The 24,199-nt window shown below is 37.4% G+C and overlaps 1 protein-coding gene across 5 annotated transcripts in view; it reads left to right on the top strand.

The window, feature by feature from the left end:
- PIBF1 (progesterone immunomodulatory binding factor 1) overlaps nucleotides 1–24,199 on the top strand; it is a 118,895-nt gene that overhangs the window by 5,701 nt on the left and 88,995 nt on the right. For all 5 annotated transcript variants that reach the window (XR_003990271.1, XR_003990270.1, XM_030477527.1 and 2 more), the window contains 4 exons: nucleotides 4,209–4,328; nucleotides 14,159–14,292; nucleotides 16,332–16,440; nucleotides 21,504–21,685. Coding sequence is in view for 3 of the 5 variants with exons in the window: in XM_030477527.1 (XP_030333387.1) it covers nucleotides 4,209–4,328; nucleotides 14,159–14,292; nucleotides 16,332–16,440; nucleotides 21,504–21,685 (545 nt within the window). In the remaining 2 variants the exon portion in view is untranslated. The remainder of the gene's footprint in view (nucleotides 1–4,208; nucleotides 4,329–14,158; nucleotides 14,293–16,331; nucleotides 16,441–21,503; nucleotides 21,686–24,199) is intronic.

Below are 24,199 nucleotides of genomic sequence, written 5' to 3'. Positions count from 1 at the left end.
CTTTTCCTCTTGCATTCAACCAGTAAATTCTACTTTTGTCTGTGACACAAACTCCACTACTTACATGTTCAGTGAAGCTGCTTTCCTCTTTACACGTGTCACTGTCTTTGGAAAGGACTTAAGGACTGAAAAAATTTGACCTTTTTTTGGTCAAATTTATTTTTTTTTTTGCTTGAGAAGACATTTTAACAAAGACATAACAGCATCTTGCTGTAGTAAGATGCTGTTTTCTGCTTCTTCTCCCAACTTATTTTGGCGACAGTATCAGTGTGAACATGAGCATATCGGTTAAGCTTAGTGATTGTTTATCATTACTTTGAGTTATTCAGCTGATACAGATGCTGAGAAGCTACAGAATAGTTTTGTATAGCCTGTATATGCATCCATTTGGCTTCAGAAAGCTAGTAAAAGGATGTGGAAGGGAAAAAGTAATTTTTCTGATGCTGTTTTCTGCTTTACTTACCTAAGGAGTAATTGTGCATTTCTCAGGCAGATAAAATCTCTGGCTCCAGATCTATGGGCAGACTAACAGTGTAGTCTACTGATACTAGAGTAAAATTCTCCTTGGTGAGAAAGAGTTTTGCTTAGAGAATAGTTGAGCAAGAAATTTCCAGACTTTTTTCTGTTTATCAATTATAAAATACTGCTTTACAATTCTCCAGGATAGAAGCAAATGTGTGTATAATGCTTATACTTTATTTGAAACCTGGTCTACTGGACAAACAGCAGGTAGTGCTTAAATACAGATTCCTGTATATAGAGATATTGCAGTATAGACAAACAGGACATGGAATTAAAACAAATGAGATGTTTTTCACTGTTCTTCCACAAAGGGGTGCAATAGTGCATGATAGAGCAAAGACTAGGCAATTGTTTAATGTTAATCATAGAATGATTTGGGTTGGAAGAGACCCTAAAGATCATCTAGTTCCAATAATGATGATAAAAGAAAAATGATGTTTTGAACATCTTTCTCTTAAAAATCACACTTTTTTTAACTTGTATGTAAAAATTTAGGTTTTTTTACTGTTTATAAGAATGATTTTTTAGAAACAGTATGTTCAAAATTTTAAAGCATTTCAGGTCATTGAACTGCTGCTTGGCAGCTGAATCACTTAATTTCTTCAGTAAAGTGAGCCTCGTGTACTCCTAAAGTTTTTTCACCAAGTTGTTTAAAAATGGCATCTGTGAATTCTGTTTAATCCGATTTCAATCGCTATGTCTTTCAGTGGCCTCATTTTACTAACTACAGCTGATTTGCCCTTTGTTTAAGAAGGCGGTTAACTGATGCAACTACTTTCACATGACTTCATTTAACAGGAGCCAACTTCCTCATCCTCTGCACCACCCATTTTTAGCTTAAGTCTAGTTTTCCATAAAAAGTGGTGGGCACATGCTAAGAGGTTTTTTAAAAATTGCATGGAAAGTGATAACCTTTTCCTTACAGCACATGAATATAAATTTGTATTTTTTAAGATATGCAGTTGTTTCTGAAATCCCATTAATCTTTGTTGCTGCTATATTAACTTGACAAGAGGTAATGTGTTTGCTTTGACTGCTGAGTTACATGAATGTTTATTTGCCATCAGACAAGTTAAATAACAGTTGAACTTCTACTACAACCTTCCCCTCATCTCTGCATGCCTTTGCACTTGCTTATTACCATGGATTGATCTTTTCTCAGGAAGGCTGTGCAGATACACGTATTTGGATACCTATATCCCATGACATCCTGGTTTGATACTGGGTAATCTGTTTTAAGGTTGTTGCAGTTTGGGAAGTAAATGTGGCATGATGGTATAAGTTAGGTTTCCTAGGGAAATCACAATAAAAAGACAAGAACTTAAGGGGAAAAGGGAAAAGGTATGTGTGGTTTAAAAAACCCACGATGTTTTAAATAATTACCAATTAATGACAATCAAGGTTATTTTTAAAGAAAAAAAAAAAAAGTAATATTTTTTGAGGGAGGAAAGAGGATTTGATTAAAATTCAATTGCTTGGTTTCAGATGGAATCAGACAAGTTCTTAAAGAGTCCACAGTTTTCGTCCACACAGACGAAAACTGTAGTCAGTGGAAGCTGTAGATAAGAGACAAAAAAATTACTCCTTTGAAGTAGCTGAAGCCTGTTGTAGTAGTTAGAAAGTTAGAAAGAAGCCACAAAACTAACTTCGCTGTTTGTTTTCATGCAAACCCATTAGAAGCAATGGAATTTCAGAGATGGACATGAAAAAACTCCTTAAATATTGGAGTAATGCAAGAAAAAAATCGTAATGAAGCAGTAAAAGCAATAATATGCAGTTAGTTCACTTTTCAGAATAGAAAATTTCTATTTTCTCAATTTCTACTTTTAGCTGTGCTGTAGCATCTGATGGTTCGACTTGTCATTCAGAATTTTCAGAACATGGACAAAAGTGATCATACCTTGTTTTGGTTTTCAATGAATTGTAGTTTTAAAAAACATCTTTAAATTTCATTTGGTGTGTAAACTTAGACATAATGAATTGAAAATCCCTTGTTACCATCTTAAAAATAACAGCTATGTTTTGGGAAAGCTTTCATTTTTTCAATAAAAAGTTACTTCAAATTTATAGCATATGTCTTACTTTAGCTTGTGTTTGGTTTGCATCTAAAGGTAAGGATGAAAAGTGCAGCTCTCTTGTTTAGTACAATAAATCCAAGCAACTGCAACTTTCAACAAGCACAGTATTTGGAAAAACTTGGAAACAAAACCAAAAAAAACCCAAAACCCACTTTTTAGAAAATTTCACTTTTTCTGCCTTACTATTAGTTTTCCAGTCATGTTGCACACTTGCTTTGTTGTCTAAAGCGAACTACACCTATCTTTACATCGCAAATTTCCATGGCTTCTGTGTTTTTTAGAACTGTATGCTGTCAATTATATGGAATATACCTGGGACTTTTCTTTGTCTTCTACTGTTTACAGGTAGCAAAACAGATTTGTCTTCTGCATGGAAGTGTAGTACAGCTTGCTCTTGAATACTTTATCTGTGCTTTCTTGCTTGTATTTCTTCTTTAATCATATATCAAACAAAACATTAATGATAGGGGGGCATGGAGAAGCTTTTGCATGAAAATAGTGCTGAATTATCTATTCTTTTCTTTTCATCCCCCAAAACAAACATTATAAGGTATCAAGTTAATCTAGGAGTAATAACATCTGTGTACATGTGTGTGGGTGTATATCAAAAAAAGCTCTTTCTTCTTTGTCTCTTTTGTCTTTTTGTTTTGGGGGTTTTGGGTTTGGTTTTTACTACTGGCTGTATGGTTTTACTACTGTGTTTTACTAGTATTTTTTATTGTTCAGTAGAAACGTTCTGGAAAAGTTCTATGGATTTGAGACTTACTTGTCTGAGACTATGCCTGTGAGTGGAGTGGGGGAAGAGTGAGGAGTATCTGTTACAGGAATTTTTTTATTTCTTTTCTTTTTTAAATCCTTTTACACGGCCTTTTTTTTTTTTTTCCCCAGTGTTAATTTAGCAGAGTCTTTCAGAGGTGTAGTTGCACGATGCAGCTGAACCCGTGCAGCAGCCTGTCACTGCTGAGAGTGTGTGTATGTGTGTGTGGGGGGGGGGCGTCATGGTTTTTCTTGATCATGGGCTGTTCCCGCTTCCCGTGCTTGCTCTTGCATTTTGCTGTGGAATCAGCGCACAGAACTGTCAGAAAACAAAACTAATCTCCCTCCCTTTCTACACACCCCATAAAAATTTATATTGGCTTGGGAGCAGTTGGCAGGTTAAGTTGGTTTATTGCTAAATAGGCTGGAGTTTTATGTTAGTTTTTTTTTTTTAACCTTTTTACAGAGTTACGCAAATAGGCCCTAAGGTTGGCACAAGTAAGAAGGTGGGAACATGTGGTCCATTAGCAGGTTTTTAATCGGGCAGCCTGACTGAGAGCTGCCTTAGTTGAACAGACATGTATATCTTTGCCTTTATTCCTCCTTTTTTTATTCAGTGCCAAACACAAACTGATTATTTCTTTGCTACTGCTGTCAATCTCTTAAAGAAAGACATTGTCTTTGCTTTAACATTTCCCCAGCCCCAACCAGGTTCCTCATTTGCACTGGAAATGATTTGGTGAATTATTGCCATAAAATGTTAGGCTGGGGTTTGTTTTGTTTTGTTTTTTAATTGTGGCTTTGCGATTGCAATTTTGCTAGTCTCAATTTTGAATATATGTCTTGTTCTAGATCCGATTCTATGAAGTAGTCCATTCCTTAAGAAAAGAGTTAAGTGATCTACAGATGAAAAAAGAGAGCCTAACAGAAGAACTAAGTGGGTACAAATCACAACTGAAGTATCTGACAGAGGTCTGTGCATCTTAATTATTTCAATGAAGAAACTGTATAAATATATGTATATTGCAAAAACCTCATTCTCCAAATCATTATTGATGTTTAAGATATAAAAGATTTTTTTGCTGTATAAAAATTAGTAGGGGTAGGAGAGCTGAGGTGGGAGGGAAAGGAAAAGCATGCTATAGATGTCCTCGTATAACAGCTAATTTTGCATTACAGCTACCCTGTAAGATTTGCTCATGGTAATGTTAAGGATAGACTCTTACCAGCTATGTTGTGCTTTCTGAGGGCAAGGTTCAAGTCAGGGAAGCTGAGACTGGAGATCCACCCAGCAGTAGATAGAGAGTGGTGGTTCAGTGTACAGTTTTCAAGATGATGATGTCTTAGTAGTAGTGAGTTGCTGCACCTTTAGTTTTAGATAACATAAAAATGCATTTTTAAAGAATTCTTTGGAGTTGCATCTTCTCTTTTGCTTTTCAACTTGTTATACATTTGAATTTCCTATTTATTTCTATAGTAAAGAAAAAGATAATTTCAGGTAAGGTATAGATGCCAGAAGTAGAGAAACAAATTATCTAAATATATTTAATTTTTATTTTCAAAGAGCAAAGGAGTTGAAACAGTATACGAAGAACATAATTTTTAAGGTATTTATGAATATTTATAGAATTCTTAGTGCGTATACAGCTAGGAAGAGTTGTATTTTAGCTTAGTTCTGCATAAATCTGGAGTTATGATAAGACAGTTTCGGGTACCTAGTGTGTATTTATCCAAGTCGTGGCTAGCAGGGACTTGAATGCCACTGTCGGTTTACTACTTCTGACCTTATTCTTTAGTTACAGCTTTTTTTTGTTTTCTTCAGAATTTACTTATGGAATAATCAGCTGTAAAGAGAAATTAATTATACGGGATTATCTTTGTGAAATTCATAATATTTTCATTTCTCTTTTTGATTGAATTAAAAGTAGTCAATAAAATTTGTGCATTTATGTGCTTCAGCATTATTTTGTGTCATCATCTCTAGCCATAATTGAGATTAAATTAATCCTGTTAACTGATTTACCTGAGCATTTTCCTTCATTGTACTTTTAATGTGCTTTGATTGAATAAAATTCTACAGAAGGATTTCAGCCTTCTGAGATTTGACTGACATCTGTGTTAATTTTTGATACAGCAGCGTAACAGCATAGTAGATAACAATAATCAAAGTTTTGCTAGAAACAATTTTCTTGGTACATTGGCCTTTAATATAGAAACTTACAATTTTGTTCTTTTATACCACATGGTGGCAGTATCCACCTTTCCTACTGATCTTATTTTTCAAAGTTTGACGTTTACTATGCTTTTGATGCTGATGAGAAAGCACTAGAATGTTGACTGTGTTGAACTGAGGCGGTTCTTTGAATGCTTATACCCTGTTTCCATAATCATGCTTAAAATGAGAGACAATTAGTGAGAAAGAATACCTCATTTTAAAGGAAAAACTCCAACCAAAACCAAGCAAAACCAATCAGGGAAGAGATCCAGGTGTTGAAATGTCGCAAGTTAAAAATAGGGCTTACAGTTGTTAATAACAATTACTCCTTAGGATTCTTAGGTTTTGGGTAAGTTCACTTACTACAGTTTTTCCATATGTAACACTTCCCCACACCCAAGCCTTCACCATATCCATTATGCAGAGGTGATGTGTATGTGACCTGAGATGAGGTATTTTATGTACAGAGAGACTTAAAAGTCTCTGTTTTGCTTCTGACAAGTTCAGATTTGACCTAGTGACAATGTAACAAGGTACCTCAGACTGCTTCAGATAATAAGGAATATCACCAATACGAGAGGGTACTTCAGAATCTCTAATGTGCTTAGTACACTAAATCTAATGTACGTATGCATCTCTTGCAGTTTACGAAGAAGTGGTTTCAAGGTGTACTCTCAGGGTAACTTACTTATTTGGGTTCCTTCAATAAGGTTAGGCTTTATTGCAAGGAATTTATCAGTAGGAAATAAAGCACAGTTTCATTCAGAGTCACTTAAGCTCTTATACTCTTGTTTTACTGCTTTTGTGGTACTCCAGTCATTCTTTATTACCAGACACATGAAACAGTTGCTGAAGCTTCTTTCCTGTTTTTAAAGAACTTACACTCTTCATATCCTTTCTCTGATTTCCCATCCAATATTCCTTAAGTTTTCTCCAACAGTTGCAACATTTCTGTTCTCTACATTATTTATTAACAACGTGTCTGTTCTGGGTTTAAAACTTCTTTCGGAAACTACTAATACAGATATCTGAAATGCAGTCATCACTGAAGTTAAGACAATCTATTTCTTTTTTTTTTTCTTCTGTCTGTGAGAATAAACCACTTCCTACAATAAGCATTTTTTTTTCTTCCTACTATTGCAGATAATTAACGCTCTTCCTAATGAGTTTCAACATGCTGGGTTTTTTTTTCTTCTTTGTGGAATATAGAAAGGAACTAAAATACATGCTTAGACCAAATCTTTCGATAAACTACTAATGGCTTGGGGCTTTTCTGGTTGTTCGTTGCTGACAGATTAGGTTTGAGTAAGTTTCATATGTGTAGATATTCGCCTAGAAATAAGCTAATGAGAAATACGAGACAATTGGGCATAGACTCAGGAAAGTCTAGCCAACAAAGAACTGAAAAAGTTTGAAGGAAAATTCAAACTTGTCTAATATATTAAGCCAACTCTAGGAAAATTTAAATGTGAAATGAATTCATCAGACAGCCATTGCCTAGTTTCAGCTCTGTTATTTTGTGACAGGGTGGCTGTAGTCCTTTAATTTGGTCAAAGGAAATGAGCTCTAATTTCACTGTTCTTGTTTTGGAGTATGAACGTAAGGCACATTATTTTGTTTTCTTTGCTCATGAGCCCTTATATACTGTATTGTGAGAAAGAAGAGTAGCACAGTTCTATTGTCTGGATGTTACTATGATGAGCCAATATGTCTGACTACTGGTTATATAAAATAAGGTCTTTGAACCCACCAAATCTTTTTTTGCTACATGCTGCCTTTTTTTTTTGGGGGGGGGGGGGGCATGAGGGGACACCCACCAAGAGAAACTCATTCGTGGCACAACAGACCTCACCTGGCATGAAAGCGAGTGCAGTGGCCTGGCATTGTGGCCTCTCAGCCAACTGAGTTTATAGGCATCCAGCTGTATCAGCTAGAAAGCTTCATTCTCTAAAAATTGAATTGTCACTGTAGCCTTGTTGAAACTAAGTTTCTAAGACTTGACAAATCCTCATGTTCTTATCTCTAGGCGACTCATTAATTCATTTGTAGTAGGCAAAACTGCTGACTTTAGGACATGAAAGACATCTTTCAAATCTTTATCACCTGTATTTGTATTCTAGGTATATGAAAATATGTTTTGTTTGTTCAGAAGGGGTAGAAGGTCCTAAGTGTGTATCAGCCTCTGTCAGCACTCATTTAATTCTTAGTATCCTAGGAGTAAGACCACTAAAACTTTACAACTTGGTAACAAAGTTCTCTTGTTGATTGTCTGTTGCTGCTCTGAGTTAGCACTTAATCAAAGCCTGCTGAATCTGTAACAGACCCAGGAGGATAGGGAGCTGTTTCTGACAACTGGTAGCAGAGAACAGCGTGAAGACTGATTTCTAGCACTGGAACATAATCTGATAAACACAGCTAGTGTGAAAAGATCTCTGTCACCACTTTCTGTTTTTAAAGTGGTCAGTCTAAGTGATTCTGCAGTACTACCACAGAGTTAATGGCGCTCTATACACAGCGATTCCATCCATGACTTAGACCAGTGCAGCTCCTTTTATTCTAGGTGCAGCAACAACAGACTGGGGAGGAGGCTTTGGAACTGGTAAAAGCCGTGTTCTCGTATTGCAGTGCTGACTGATCTGTTACCAAATCATAGACTGGTTTGGGTTGGAAGGGATATTAACGATCATCTTGTTCCACCCCCCCGACATGGGCAGGGACGCCTTCCACTAGGCTTGTTTTGGTCCTTCTTTTACAGCACTCAGTACTTGAAGTATAAATAATGTTGGCACCACCACCTTCAGAGATACAGATAGAGGGAAGTCCAGCTGTAGCGTTGTATTACCAGGAGCTTCCCAGAAGCAAAACCAGCTTCTGATGTGTGTTCCCATGGTCAACATCAGTGTACTATTTTCAGAGTTGTTTGCTTCTAAAGTGGTTAGAACCTTCCCTCAAACAGATGTAATTTACTACTTATGTGTTTCTCTCAAGACTGGGAGAGAGTCTACGAAGGAAATTCTGCTTTTCTTTGTAGGTCTAGAAGATTAAGTATTGCTTTCTTCTCTGGCTGTGAGTTTCTGGCAATGTTTTCCTGGAATTCTGTCTTGATACAGTTTTATCAAGGTTTCCTTTCTTTAGGGTTTTTTTTTTTGGGTTTTTTTTTTTTTTCCCTGTAAAGTTGCCTTTAGGACTTGCAATCAAATTTATAGTATGACAGTTATCTAAAAGCTATGGTTAGCCTAAAGACAAAGCTGGATGTATGTAGGACAAAGATCCTTTCCAAGACCTTGTCTCTGAATCAGGATTAGTAGCTGTCAGGTTTAGCTAGGCATACCTAACAATTTTCTCTGTGATAATGTTTCCCAGCTGGAGGAAAAATATTTCTATGGTCTTCAAAGAGTGAACTAAGCTATTGCTCAAAGGATCAGTCTGACTCAAAGGATCAGTCACCACTAGATGTATCTGAATGTTATAAAATTGAGACTACCATTGCTACTCCAGAAGGACTATGTTCCCTAAGATCCCTTCTGAAGTTTGCACATCTGTAATTCAACACTGCACTTAAAAACCCTTCCCCAGTCCCCTGACACCAATTCTTTCAAGGAGTGCTTTGCTTACTTGGTCTTCACATCTCTCTCTAGAAAGGACAGATGAGGCCTCAGTCTGAGGTGGGATACGTGCCTTCTTGCCTTCATTATTGTTAATATTTACCTTGTTCATGAAAAAAACTGCAAATAAAAAAATTCTACCAATAACTGTTATCTTGGGGCAGCAGTTTAACATTTCTAAGTCTCAAGAAAACTTATGTATCTATGAAAGCTCCTTTTCTGCCCGGTATCTTTCTACCTCTTGATGTATACCAATGGCTCATATAGACTGCTAGTTGTTATTCAGAAGTACCAAATGGCTTAATTCCAGTGTCTAATGCAATGATCTCAAAGATGCTTTTCACCTGAAAATATTTCACTGAAGATTCTGGACAGCTCAGACCCAGAGAGAGAAAGAGCTTTTTATATACTTTTTATATACCACTTTCTTTGGCACTTGTGCCAAAGCTTTTCTTTCCTATCTTTCTTGCAGAGCTTCCCTATTTTGGAAGTAGCTTGACATTTTATTTATAATTTTTAGTGGCAAGGAGTGCCTTGACAGATTGCCAATTTCGTATCAACATAAGACATCTCTAGATATACTAGAAGAGATGTCTTATCCAGTGTCCTGGCTTAAACCACGACATCCAGTTATGTGTAACTTCTTCCTGATATCTGGGCAGTTGTATTCAAATAAATAATGTATTGACCAATAATTTTTGAATACATACTGTGTAAACAGATTGAAGCAAAATGTTATCTTTACTAAGTAGCAACACTTCATCCAAATAACTTGAGGCAATTGTTTTTCACATTACAATAGTATAGTAGCTTTACATTTGCCTAGGACCTTTAGGTACCTTAGGATACAAACAGAAAGTGCTGGCTTGTGTAAGTGATCCTTCAAAGATGAAGTTCTTTTAAATAAGCTTTTTAAAAGCAGGATCACTGTCTTCCACAGGCTCATCTGTAGACAGTGTGAAGAAGTCATCCTACTTCTGCTTGATTGGCTGATTAATCTTTTCCCCGCAATTCTGTTGTTTATCTTCTTATCCCCAAAGACTTTTTGAAAGATCAGCTAATCCCTACCATGTATTACGTGTCACTAACTTTGTTCAAAAAGTATGTCACCCAAATTTTGTACTTGGAAGTTAGAGAGATGTTCATTCAAGTGATGTGCTATAAGCTGCTGTTCGTTCCAGATGGAGGATAACATAAAACTGAGGTCTGTCCTTAGATCTTTAGTTTCTCTACCAGTTTGGTTTTTAAATAGCGTACATTTGGCAAGCTCAGAATCTTCTTGCTCAGAACATCCATCTGTTGGCAGTGTTTGTAAACCAAATGGAAACGATTCTTGGTAGGGACTGCTTCATGTGTTCTGCAGAAACAACCTTCACTGGTTAATACTGGGTCTCTTGGACAGCTCTGTTAAGAATTTCTTTAGGCAATGTTTGCCTACCCATCTCACATATGACAGATTCGTTTGTTTTAACCACCTCATCTGAGTTGCTACTCTGTAGTAGCAAAAATTAATAAGAAGCTGAAGAAAAGTTACTCTTTGGCAGGATCATCACAGTTGTGTTCCATGTGAGGAAGTACTATTTGCCCCCCCCCTTTTTTTTTTCCTCCACATTTGTGGGCTGGCTTAAGTTATTTTTATTTATTGGTGTTATTTCTAGGACCTCATTCATGTCCTTGAAAGTGATCTATATCTTGATCCTTTTAAAAGCCCCTTTTTGCTTCAGCAGGACAAAGCTGTTCATCATGACTTCCAAGTTATCGCTTGAAGATAAATTGAAAGATAATGCTGTTCCTTTGCAGAGATCTTAAAATCAGTTCAGGGCATATGGACATTGTTATAAACTTAATTAACTTCACTACATGCAAAGCAAGGCTTATTCTTCCTAAGCACAGGCAGCTTGATTGTATGTCTTTAAGATGTATTGCTATAGAAGTCCAGAAGCTTGTGTATCTGCTACCTGGAGATATGCTTACCATATAGGGGGTTTTGTGTGTTAACCTGTACGCTGTTTATGAGCTTGCATTGTGTATTTCTTCCTGTGATTAATATAAAGCTTTGATACCTAAGAGATTAGATAGTTGGAAAACAATGACCTGTGTAGTATTTCTTCAAGAATTACAGTAAATCTTTAAAAAACAAATAAACCAAAACATCCCCTCTTTAATTATCTGTTTAACAGTTTGATGCTTTAGTTATGTCTTAGTATCACTTTTCAAAAGTAGCATTTAACTTCTCTCTCCTTCCTTGGAGTTAGCATATTGTTATATGACATTACCATGATATTAGCAACTGATTTGTTAAATAAAATTCAAAACTTGTTTAGGTCTCAGGTGTTAAAAGGCATTGGTTTTGTAGATATTTCACTGTTCTGTAAATTGGTGCTTTAGAGCTGTTTATGACAAATTTGTCCAGAGGTTAACCAGTTTAATTTTGTACTTCTGGTTGTTGTCTTCTAGTTGTTAAATGTGTAATACTGTAGGATCTTCTGTGAAAGGTGTATGAATTTCAGCATGGTATTAGCAGCAGAATGGCACAGGATATCTGCAGACTAATTGTATCCAAACTTAATCTTTCAATTTACATTTAAAAGTTAAGTGTCCTTACCCCCATTTCCTATTGCAAGACGAGTCATGCTTGTACTGCACGCTTGCACTTGTGTTATGTATTTGAAATTCTAGCTAACTTGTAGACAACACTTTTAAAGACATCAGATGGAGGCTTTACCATTATGATAATGCCATTTTCATAAATGGTGGCATGGTAATTGGTTTAAGAAGAAACTGTTCTATAGTGTTGGTTTGCGTAATGTATATAAACTAGGGTAAACATAAAAATAAGCCATATATACCAGTAGGTTAGGATGATGAACAGTTGTGTCTTTAGATGACATGTTCTTAATGATATGCCATCCAAAATCCTCATGAAGACTTTCTCAGTGTTGTCATCTAATGTGATTTGTAAAATATAGACCAAAAAATTCTTATTTATCAATAGGATACTTACAGTATGTTTAGTAGCTCAGGGAGCTTTTCTGTAGTGTCTTACGGGAATTTCGGTGTATTTTTTCAAGAAGGCATTCTGTCAGACTTTCAGTTTATGGTGTCTGTGAATTTAGTCAGTGTTCTTTGTGTGTTTCCATCCCTATCCCAGAGTATTATCCTTGTGTTCATTCCTCCTACAAAGCTGTGTTTAGGAGTCATCCATTATGTATATGCTGCTGTCCTAAACTTTTCTTGTCTATGAAACACCAGCTAGACACAATTACTGTCCTCTCTCATAATGTATAAAGCATAGCGCTCAGTTTATGTTAAAAAATTATGCACTCATACAATGTCCCTCATTGCAAAATAAATTTAATTTGCAGTTGCTAAATGGTTAGTTCAATAATCACATCTTAAAGCAGTGTTCACCTTAACGAATAATATTGTGATGTCCATTCGATAAAACCAGATGGAGTTTTTGTTTATCAAGAATCCATTATCGAGCTTGCAATGTATAAACCATAGCAGAAAAAAAACAGAACTCAGCAGCATTCTGAGAAACAGAAGATGGAAAAAAAATCTAGATGTCCAGAAGATATTCTCAAGGTTTTAACAGGCAATTCTTTGTGCTGTCCATCGGTTTTCCCTAGCAAGGTGGCTGAGAATTATTTTTTCATTGGTTTTGTGAAGAAATTGCCAAGTAGTACATCATTTAGGACAAGCAAATAAGATAAATTTGTGAAAATAAATGCCTACTTTGTAGAAAAATCTGAGAAATGGAGTATAGATCGGGGATTAAGGTACAGACGTCTTCTATTCCTGTGGGGGGTGGGAGAGAGGAGTATAATAATTAGGAAATCTGGTTATCTTCAAAAAGAATAACCAGTGTTTTAAAAGACAGATGCTTTATATGTGTTGTCTTGCTTTGGTCCTTTTTTCTAGTTTGCATAGTAGTCTCTCAAAGTATATGAGGAGGGCAAAGAAGGGAAAATGGAAATTAAGGCTGATAGACCATTAAATAAGCAAATAAACACCTTTTTCTTTTTCCTTTTTTTACTTCCTCCACCAAAGCTTTGGATAATATTTTGTTGGAGTGAGTCCAGAGGAGGGCCATGAGGATGATAAGGGGGCTCAACCACCTTCCGCATGAAGACAGGCTGAGAAAGTTGGGGCTGTTCAGCCTGGAGAAGAGAAGGCTGCGTGGAGACCTCATAGCAGCCTTCCAGTATCTGAAAGGGGCCTGTAAGGATGCTGGGGAGGGACTCTTCATCAGGGACTGTAGTGATAGAACAAGGGGTAATGGGTTCCAACTTAAACAGGGGAAGTTCAGGGTAGATATAAGGAAGAAGTTCTTTACAGTGAGGGTGGTGAGGCACTGGCGTAGGTTGCCCAAAGAAGTGGTAAATGCTTCAGCCCTGGCAGTGTTCAAGGTCAGGCTGGACAGAGCCTTGAGTGATATGGCCTTGTGCAAGGCACCCCTGCCCAGGGCAGGGGGGTTGGAACTATATGATCTTAAGGTCCTTTCCAACCCTAACTGTTCTATGATTCTAATATGCTTCAGCAAACATAAGTTTCCAGATACAGTTTGGAAGTAACTGAAATTTTCTATGTAATGAGAGAAGTTGCTGAGATTTCCGACTTGACTAGCATGTATCTTCACAGGGAAACTTGTTTGAAAGTATTGTAAAGCAAGTGTGACTTTTGTGCTCCTATGATAGGTTTGTAGACCACCAGCTGTATATATGAGGTTTACTGGTCTTGGAAGTTGTGCCAGTGGACAGATGTGTTAGAAAATATAGGTACGTTAATCAGCTATTTAGAATAAGATAAAAACAAGTTGAGTATCAGTACAGCTGGTTACTTTGTGATACCTGCTGGATTTCCAAATACAAATAGTACTACTTGAATGTTCATAAGAGGTCTTCACAAAACTTAGTTGGTGATTGCTTTAAGTAAATATCAGTGTAGCTTTGATAGTTTCAAAATGTCTTACCTTCTAGACCTATGAAGATGAGAGGAGGACTCGGTCAGAACTTGAGGTTAGATGCCAGCGTTTAACACTGGAACTGGCTGATACCAAGCAAATGATTCAGCAAGGCGATTACAGACAAGAGAACTATGATAAAGTAAAATGGTAGGTATCTATAATTCAAATGTTCTACTTACATACAAATGTTAAGAGAAAAACTTCAACCTTGATTGACTAGAGTTTTTAATTTGATTTTTTGGCTTATGTACACCACAGATATTTTTCCTTACCTCAATCCACTGCTGGTTCAATTAGCTCCTGTAGTATATTACAGTCATAAGATGAACAACCTGTTGAAATCTGATGCACCAAATTATCTCCCTGAAAGTTAATATTTAGGGATTTACTGTGTTTTCAGAAGAGCCTACCAGTCACATTGCAACCAAAGAAATGAGAGCTGCTGATGCCAAGCAGCTTAGAACAAGTACTCTTTTTCTCCTAGAATAAAAACAATGATCTAACAAAAGGCCCTGTGCTCTACTGTGTGGTGACTACACAGCAAATTAAGAGTTCAGGACCTTAGGAATTAATATTTATAACTTAAGATAGCCTTGTAACCACGAATTTGAAAAAGCTGTTATAAGAACTCAGAGTCTGTTACTGTAAAGTAACCCTCTGTCGTAGGGTTACTTTAGTGAATTGGTTTAACTGCAGAAGGTTTCAGTGTATCTTCATTTTTAAAATACAGATTTTACAGTTCTAGCCTGTGCTTTGAATGTGCATCTTGTAAACAACTGCGAAATAATGAAAATTGACTTTCTATAAATACATTCATAGATGTATACTTCACAGTCCAGCTCCCAAATGGCTTATTTAATGTGCTTGCCAGTACATGAAATCTGGCCTTTGGCACATTTGTTGGGGAATGGATTAAAAAATTGAGATTACGAATAGAAAACACCCTGTCAGCTCCTTAGTTGTTCACACTGAATGAACTCAGTCATAGTTACTGACACAAATGACTTTGCCACTAAATCATTTGAAGGAGAGTCTTTATTCTGGATAACTGTTCACAGAGACATGTACTAAAACAACCTCGGAATCTACCTGGAAGCTTTTTGCAAATAGGATGGATTGATGCTATGGTTTGCTTCCTGTGTGTAACTGCATCTTAATAAGTGAACTGTAATAATGTTGATGTGAATGGCCCCAGTGTTTAAGAGTGTACATTTAAAATAGTCTTGAGTTGAAAAAAGGTATGAATGAATGTGCCAAAACTATATTTGAGAGAGTAGGTTGTATTCATCTGGGTAGGCACAGACGAAGGGGAGGGGAGAGCACTGTTGGCATGACTGCATGAGGATATTTGGGAGCGTTGCAGGAGTTAATCACTTCCAGGCTTGTTTCTGTCTTTAAAAGTGCCATGTCAAATCTTCTAGTTCTGGTGTACTACAAGTTATCTCAGTTTTAAAACTATGCTATGCTTAATATAAAACTGGTTAGCTTTTTTCCAAACTGCAAGCTCATACTGGCTCATTCATTTCACTGTTCTGACAGGGTCAGATAGAGTGGAGACAGAGCTGCTCCTTTGTGCATATGGAAAGCACTCTTATTCAGGAAACCAACGTAATTTTTGCAGCTGTGTCATGTATATTTTAAACATGAAAAGAGTAGTACAACCTCCTCTCGTGTCAAGAGACTGTATATAAGGGAGAGTAGCAACCAAGAATAAGTATACATTGTTTTCTGTTTGATTAGGAAGATAGGAAGGAAGTAGATTTACTTTTTCATCAGATTTCGATGGCTGCAAAAGATTCAAGAGCATGTTGTGGGAAGTATCATCAAGCTAAAAGGATGGACAAGGGTACTTACAGTTCATTGCTAAGAGAAATGTATAGCCCAAAGTGGCACTGAGGAATAATTATCAGAGAAGAATGAAATAATTTATGATGGGAATTCATGATTATTGTGTTATAATTTAGGATTATTTTTTAAATACTTAGAAATGAAGAAAATTCTTTCATATAATAAGGTACTGTTGCAGGTGTTAATAACTTGCAAAGGTAAGATTATCACTAGTTGCCCTGTGAGTGACTGGTTGGAAGAAGTCAGTATCATGAACTGAAAGGCTGAGGGATTACAAATGCACAGGAATCTTGTTTGTTACGCTTTATTCATCTAATAGTTTCACTTTATTTTAACAGTGAACGTGATGCATTTGAACATGAATTGTCAGAACTCGGAAGAAAATATGAAATATTAGAGGTGTCACACAAAGCACAAGCTAAAGAAAGAAATGACTTATCAAAAGAGGTAAAGTTCTTATTTCAGTAATTGTCTATTTCTTCACCTCAGGAATTTGATTCTTTGTCTAATCAAGTCTGTCAGGGTCGCCTGTAGGATCATGGAATAATTTAGATTAGAATGATTCTAAGGAGACCAGCTGATCCAACCTTCCCGTGCAGTGCAGAGCCAGCTTAGGTCAGGTTACTTAGGGTTTTTGTCAGGTTTTGAATACCTCCAAGGATGGAGGTTCCACAGCCTTTCTGGACAATCTGTTCCAGTGTTTATCCACCCTCTTTGTGAAAATGTTTTCGTAAAATCTAATCAGTGCTGTTGCAGGTTTTTTCTGTTGCTGCCTTATCCTGTCACTATGCACTTCCAAGAGCCTGGCTCTTTCTATGCATTCCAGTTAGATAGGTTAAGATAACAAGATTTTTCCCCAGCCAGATTTCGTTTCTGAAGGCTGAAGAAAACCATTTCTCTCAAACCCTTGTACATCATGCACTGCAGTCCATGACCATCTTGGCAGAGCAATTCTGGTCTTGCTCCAGTATGTTAATGTGTGTCTTCGGGAGGAATTCAGAATGGGACATGGTACACCAAGTACAGTTTCACAAGTATTGAACACAGGATAATAATAATTTTCTTGAGACTATTTTCTTCATTGTTGCTAATATAGCCTAGTAGGCACTTGGCCACCTTTGCTGTCAGGGCGCACTTCTGGCTCGTGTTTAGTTTGCTCCACTGATGTTTGCCTATCCAGTCCATATTTTGCCCATTTTTCCATAGAGGTGTTACGGGAGATGGCTAAAAGCCATGCAAAAGTTTACGTGACATGAACAGCTGTCCCCCCATCCATAGAGCCAACTTACTTGTCAGGTTTGCTAGGCACAGTTTGGCCTTGGTAAATCTGTGCTAGTTGTTTTCAGTCACCTTATCCTTCAGTATGCATGGATATTGCTTGCAGGTGGATTTGTTTCCTCCTACAATCTAACCTTTGCAGAGACTGAGGTTAGATTCAGCAACCCACAGTTCCCTGGGTCTTCCTTCTTGAAGGTGGATTCTGGTCATCAGAAGCCCTGCTCACTTGCTATGATCTTTCAAACAGCTGGCCAAGCTCACAACAGCATTGGCTATCTCCCTCAACATTGGTCAAGTGCTTTTCATTTTTCCTTAGGCATTACGTACATGCCATTTTTCTCAGTCTCTAGCTTAGTCTTTGTTTGCTTCAGCTTGCTGAACTCTGGCAATAAGTTCAGGAACCTGGGAGGCCCAAGGGCAAAATTTACCAGTGAAGGCTGAATGCTTGTGAGTATGTTCTATCCCTCAAAAGGTACAGAACTAATTATAACTTGCTTTAACTCTTTCTGATCAATAGTGACAGCAGGGCAGAGCTACTATATGGCTTATGTTTTGTTGTGTATGATTTTTTCTAGACATCAATAGAATCATAGAGTAATAGAATGGTTAGGGTTGGAAAGGACCTTAAGATTATCTAGTTCCAACCCCCCTGCCCTGGGCAGGGGTGCCTTGCACAAGACCATATCACTCAAGGCTCTGTCCAGCCTGACCTTGAACACTGCCAGGGCTGGAGCATTTACCACTTCTTTGGGCAACCTATGCCAGTGCCTCACCACCCTCACTGTAAAGAACTTCTTCCTTATATCTACCCTGAACTTCCCCTGTTTAAGTTGGAACCCACTACCCCTTGTTCTATCACTACAGTCCCTGATGAAGAGTCCCTCCCCAGCATCCTTACAGGCCCCTTTCAGTTACTGGAAGGCTGCTATGAGGTCTCCACGCAGCCTTCTCTTCTCCAGGCTGAACAGCCCCAACTTTCTCAGCCTGTCTTCATGCGGAAGGTGGTTGAGCCCCCTTATCATCCCCATGGCCCTCCTCTGGACTCACTCCAACAGCTCCATGTCCTTTTTATGTTGAGGACACCAGAACTGTACGCAGTACTCCAAGTGAGGTCTCACAAGAGCAGAGTAGAGGGGCAGGATCACCTCCTTTGACCTGCTGGTCACACTTCTTTTGATGCAGCCCAGGATACGGTTGGCTTTCTGGGCTGCAAGCGCACACTGAAGCCGGCTCATGTTAAGCTTCTCATCAACCAACACCCCCAAGTCCTCCGCAGGGCTGCTCTGAATCTCTTCTCTGCCCAACCTGTAGCTGTGCCTGGGATTGCCCCGACTGCAGGTGTAGGACCTTGCACTTGGCTTGGTTAAACTTCATAAGGTTGGCGTCGGCCCACCCCACAAGCGCGTCAAGGTCCCTCTGGATGGCATTCCTTCCCTCCAGCTTATCAACCGAACCACACAGCTTGGTGTCGTCGGCAAACTTGCTGAGGGTGCACTCAATCCCACTGTCCATGTCGTCGACAAAGATGTTGAACAAGATCGGTCCCAACACCAGTCCCTGAGGGACAACCACTTGTTACTGGTCTTCAACTGGACATTGAGCCATTGACCACAACTCTTTGCATGCGGCCATCGAGCCAGTTTTTTATCCACCGAGTGGTCCATCCATCAAATTGATGTCTCTCCAATTTAGAGACAAGGATGTCATGTGGGACAGCATCAAACGCTTTGCACAAGTCAAGGTAGATGATGTCAGCTGCATAGAATACATAGTTTTTCTTCTTTGTGACTCTAGTAAAGTAATAGTTCAGTTGCACGAAGTTTCCTTCAGTTTCCCTTTATAGAAGTTAGTTCTGTGTAGTGAATAGAGAGATTGCTATCTTGGACATCTTCTTTCTGTGATACTGCATATTGACGAGGAATTCCAGTGCTGCTTCCCTTTTGGGCAGGGCTGTCCACTAGGGTGATGGATCTCAGTCACAGCCGTTCTGGTAGCACTAGTCTTGCACAGGGGAGTGTGTTTCTGCTGCTCCAAGAGCCAGAGATGTGTCAGGTCAAGAGAAATGTCCCTTGCTGCTTCTCTATTCAGTAATTCATTCATCCAGGAGTCACAAAATGTCTTCAGTGATGGCTCCCTTACTGAGCATGTATGATAACTTTTGGGTCAAGGGACTCAAAGAGTAATATATGTAGAGAATGTTTCAAAGTCCATTGCCTTGATCTATGTGACTTTTGTACAAGTTTACATTACTGAGTACCCTTTTTCACTATTTCTGCATCTAAACTGTTCGTAGGGAGGATTGCTGCATTGAACCTCCAGGATTAATTATTCACCTTAAGTAAGCAGGTAGGATAAAATCATCTGAAACTATCAAGTCATTAAGGTATCTTTTCCTTCATCTGATGTCAGTGTAACTTTGCAACAGCTTTTTGGGAGGGAGAAGCGGCTTTTACTGAATCTCAAGAAAGAAACTTTTTCAGCTTGGTATTATTATTGATAGTTTGTAGCTCAGTGCAACTTTGATGCAAAAATAAGACTATTTTTAAGCTGTGTTTCTGTATAGAGATCTTTTCAGAAAACAAAACAATAGCAAAATAATTGATTAGCTGTTTTGAATTAATTTGTGAATTTATGTGTTCATGTGATGTGAAGGAGGTACTGCATGAGCAGGTTGTTCTTGACTCTGTATTGGTCCATGCAGGCATCAATTGAAGGATCTTTATGTGTTAACACTTTGGCAGCTGAATAGATGAGACCAATTACACCTGAGAGAATTCAGGGGAGATTGTGTTCCTTAGTATCTCTGTATAACAGTGTTACAGATAAATTAGTGGCTATAACTACCACTTTAAAGATAGTAGTCCTCTGGCTAATTTTACAGCTAGCCACAGAGATTCTCTGAGACATTAGGGAAGAAACAGTTTCTATTAGAAAATATTTTTTATATTCTTGTTTTTGATATTGGTCTGAAGGCATTGTTAGGCTGCTTATTCATCAGTGTTCTAGCATTGTAAGAGGATGTTAAAATACAGGTTTGTTCTCAGCATATAACAATGGCCAAAAAAATATTGTCATGTACATCAAGCTTGTATGTATGCATCAAATACTGCAGTGTAACAGCAATGATGGGTTTTTTCATTAACTTTATACTAAATTGATCTGAGAGGGAATAAAAGTAGCACTGATTTAAACTAAAATACCACTTCATACTGTGATTACTTGAATCTCCTGCAAAGTCTGTGATGGTTTTTGTGTATGCTCATACAGTATCACAAGTTCTGGATGGGAAGAGCATACAATTGTGTTTACACAATATTTATTCCAGGGGAGGAGGAGTTAGAGGGGTAGTAACTCCTAGATTTCTTTGTTCATGTAGTAATCCAAGATGTCTGTGTTCACTGTGGATGTGTACATAACCTGTTGTTTGCAGAGAGAGGACAGTTGTGGGGTTTTTTCTTAAATAAAATAAAGTATAGGACAGGCATTTATACCTTGCCCCCTGTGGTGCTCAGCAAGTGGGCAGATGGAGAAGCATGTCTCAAAGAGCTGCTTTTTTTTATGTATGAATTTTCATCTGCTTAACTAGTTGCTCCATGCCTTTGACTTGAGTATCTCCCTTAGGTAACCTTTAGTCCTTTTATGACTCAGGAAGGCTAAGTTCTACCTGAAACATGTACACAATGTTTTTATAGCTTTGGGGGTCATATTTCTGGGAAGTTATTAATTAATTAATTATATGTCATTATATAATACATAATAATAACGTACTTCAGCCCCAGAACTAGTAGTTTTACCATTTGTTTATGGAGCAATAATCTCTCTGGTGTCCTTAAACTTTTCACTTCTGTTTCTGAGAATGGTGTAGCCAGTATGATGACAGATTGGCACCAAGACTTGACGTCAGTATTTCTGGCATAGTGCTATTCAGTACTATCACTATTCAGTACTTCAGTACTACTTAGATACTGAGGTAAATTAAGGGACACTTCACCTCTTTTTCAGGTGGCAACTACCAGAAATAAATAATAAGAACTCATAAAATTGTAATTTTATTAAAGTCCTTTTTCAGCATAAAGCTTTACCACCTTACATTAAACGTAAGTGTAAATAGAGTCTTCTGGTTCAGCTAATTTCACAGAAGAGAATTAAAATGAAATCAAAAATATGTGTACATAGGTGAAATACTTATCTTGAAGTTCATATTAAAGTGTACTTTTTAATGCCTTTTATAGCTGGCAACCATACAACAATCCCTCAATTTGTTGCAAAAAGATAAAGATTATCTTAACCGCCAGAACATGGAGCTTAGTGTTCGCTGTGCACATGAGGAAGATCGCCTTGAAAGACTTCAAATTCAACTAGAGGATGCCAAAAAAGCTAGGGAAGAAATGTATGAAAAATATGTTGCATCCAGGTAAGTTACTGTGTGTGCACTTCTATTAGTAGACAAGTTATTTGACTGTTTTTCCTTTTTTGTTGCACAAATCCTGTTTAACTAAATATAATTTAGCTTTCAGAAAGCTCGTCTGTATTTGTGAAACTAGAAACAGAAGACTTTTGTTGAGTCTTAATGTGTATCAGGAAATTTTTTTTAAACCTTTGATATTAGACCATAATAGTGAAGATGTCAGCATTGAAAGTTTATGGCAACTTGGTGTATATAGGAATTTAAGCCCCAAATGACCTTTATTAAAAACAATATTTGAAAGATAATCTAAGATATTATTGCAGAATAAAATACATTTAATTTTCACAGCTGTTTAAAATAGGATACAACGTGTTTCATATCAGCTGGTAGAGTTATCAGTCATTCATATCTCAAGTTTGAATACAGCTTGAGTAAATGTAGCATTGAGAAATAGATTGATCATTGTATACTAGCCACGCTGGTAAATAGTGTCAAATCCTTATGCTATTTGAATTGGTATAGATAGATATGTATGGGATGTTGAACAGGAAGCTTTATGCTATTCAGCTACGTATCTTGCTACCTATGTAATGCTATACCACAAAATTTCGTAGAATATCTCAAGTTAGAAGGGACCCATAAGGAGCATCGAGTCCTACTTTCTGCTTCTCACAGTATTACCTGAAATTATATGACTAAGAACATTGTCCAGTTTCAAACCACATTTAGTTTTTTCTTGTTAGGAATTCAAGCTTATCCAGTTCATGTTCTTTCCCTACATCTAGATGCCAAAAATATTTCAATATATATCCCAACATAACATCAAATATTTGCTCGTACATACTTCATTAATGAATATAAACCCCTTTTTTGATTGGTAGTGTCCTTAAAAAAAAAAAAAACACCTGTGGATTGAATGAATAAGCCTTAGGTTCAGCTTCTCTTCAGCTACTTCCTTCTCTTTGAATCAGTAAGATGGAACTGCAAACAGTATTTATAAATCTTATGTTCTTGTATAACTAAGATGAGGTGTGCTAATATGACTTCCCAGTAATACAACGAAGAGACAAATTGTTATCTAAACGGAAATAGAAGAGCACTCTACTGAAATTATCAGCTACGGAGTTCCAGCCCATATCAGAAGTGCTTTTAATTCTATTTTTCCTTTCAGTGCAGTCGCTTAAACATTTTTTGTTTTATATGTGTATATCTCAGAACTGTGTTCACGTGGAAGTTCTGCATTTTAAATACATTTTTAAGACTTGCTTTTAAATGGGATTTAAAAAAATCACATAGATCTGAACAGTCTTCCTCTAGAAATGTGCTTGCAAGCAGTGACTCTGGTAGCTAAATTTCTATTTCTAGAAAACCGCTGTGAAATCCTTATCCTGTAATAATGATGTAGAGGCATTTTTACACAGAGCTGTCTCCATTTAAGTAACCCAGAAAGAGACATATGTAACTTACCTCTATCACAGTTTGGGATACTGTGCAAGCCTGCTTTTCTGTCCTCTGGAACATCAGAGGTCTCTGTCTCTTGTATTTTGATGCCAACTAAGGAGAAATTCTGTGACCCTTACTTCGCTTTTAGAGATCTCGATACTGTCATTGGGATTCCGTACTATTACCAAATCTCTCTCATGATATCATTGGTATTGGTGACTTGTCTTCATGGTGCTAATTTTTGTAAGACAGATATTGACTGTAATGAATAATGCAGGCATGTCTGCTGTCCTCTAGTGACCATTATTGTCTTTTGCAAGGACACTATAGCATAGCAGAGAAGACAGTGGAGGGTACTGAGCAGCATTTGTAGGACTGCTCTGCAACTTGGGCAGCCTAGGTTTTATTCAAGATTCTGCTGCTGACAAACCTTGAATAAGTCATTTCATAATGTAAAAATCCGATGTAAAACGTAAAACTGTTAATGTAAGTTTTCTTTTGTAAAATGGGGGTAATAGTATCCTTTTGTAAAGTGCTCTAAAGCCTGCCTGTGATCTGCAATATTGCAGAAGCTGTCCCTTCTTTACATTTCCCACACACATGTACACGGTTTGTGTGCATCTTGTGAGGCTGCGTCCCATAGTAGGAATTCCTGTCCATTCAGCAATTTAAACCATCCATTGTCAGGTGAAATATCTACAGAATTAGGTTTCTTACAGAGAGCTCTACAGAATCCTATTTATTTGTTAGATAAATTAAAGAGGTAGAAAAGCAAAGCAGGAGAAAACTGTAACAACTGATGGACATTCTACAGTACTCAGTGCTACCTGGAAGTAACATCGGTTTGGGTAATGAGCTTCTATTTGCTACTGTTTGAAGAATTTGAGGCTTTTTTAATACTCACTTTACATCTGGATCTCTTTCCGATGCTGTAGTTCAGGAATAAAGATTACGAAAACAAACCCAAGTACCTGTCTTTAGGTGTAAAGAATAATTCACCTTCTGGTCTCCCATCAGAACTCCTGGCGTTGGGGTACTGTAGTTAGAAAATTACAGAATTTAGGACTTGAGGGATTA

This window comes from Strigops habroptila, chromosome 2, assembly GCF_004027225.2.
Source record: "Strigops habroptila isolate Jane chromosome 2, bStrHab1.2.pri, whole genome shotgun sequence".
In the NCBI taxonomy this organism is placed as follows: Eukaryota; Metazoa; Chordata; class Aves; order Psittaciformes; family Psittacidae; genus Strigops; species Strigops habroptila.
This window is presented reverse-complemented; position numbering and strand designations above follow the sequence as displayed.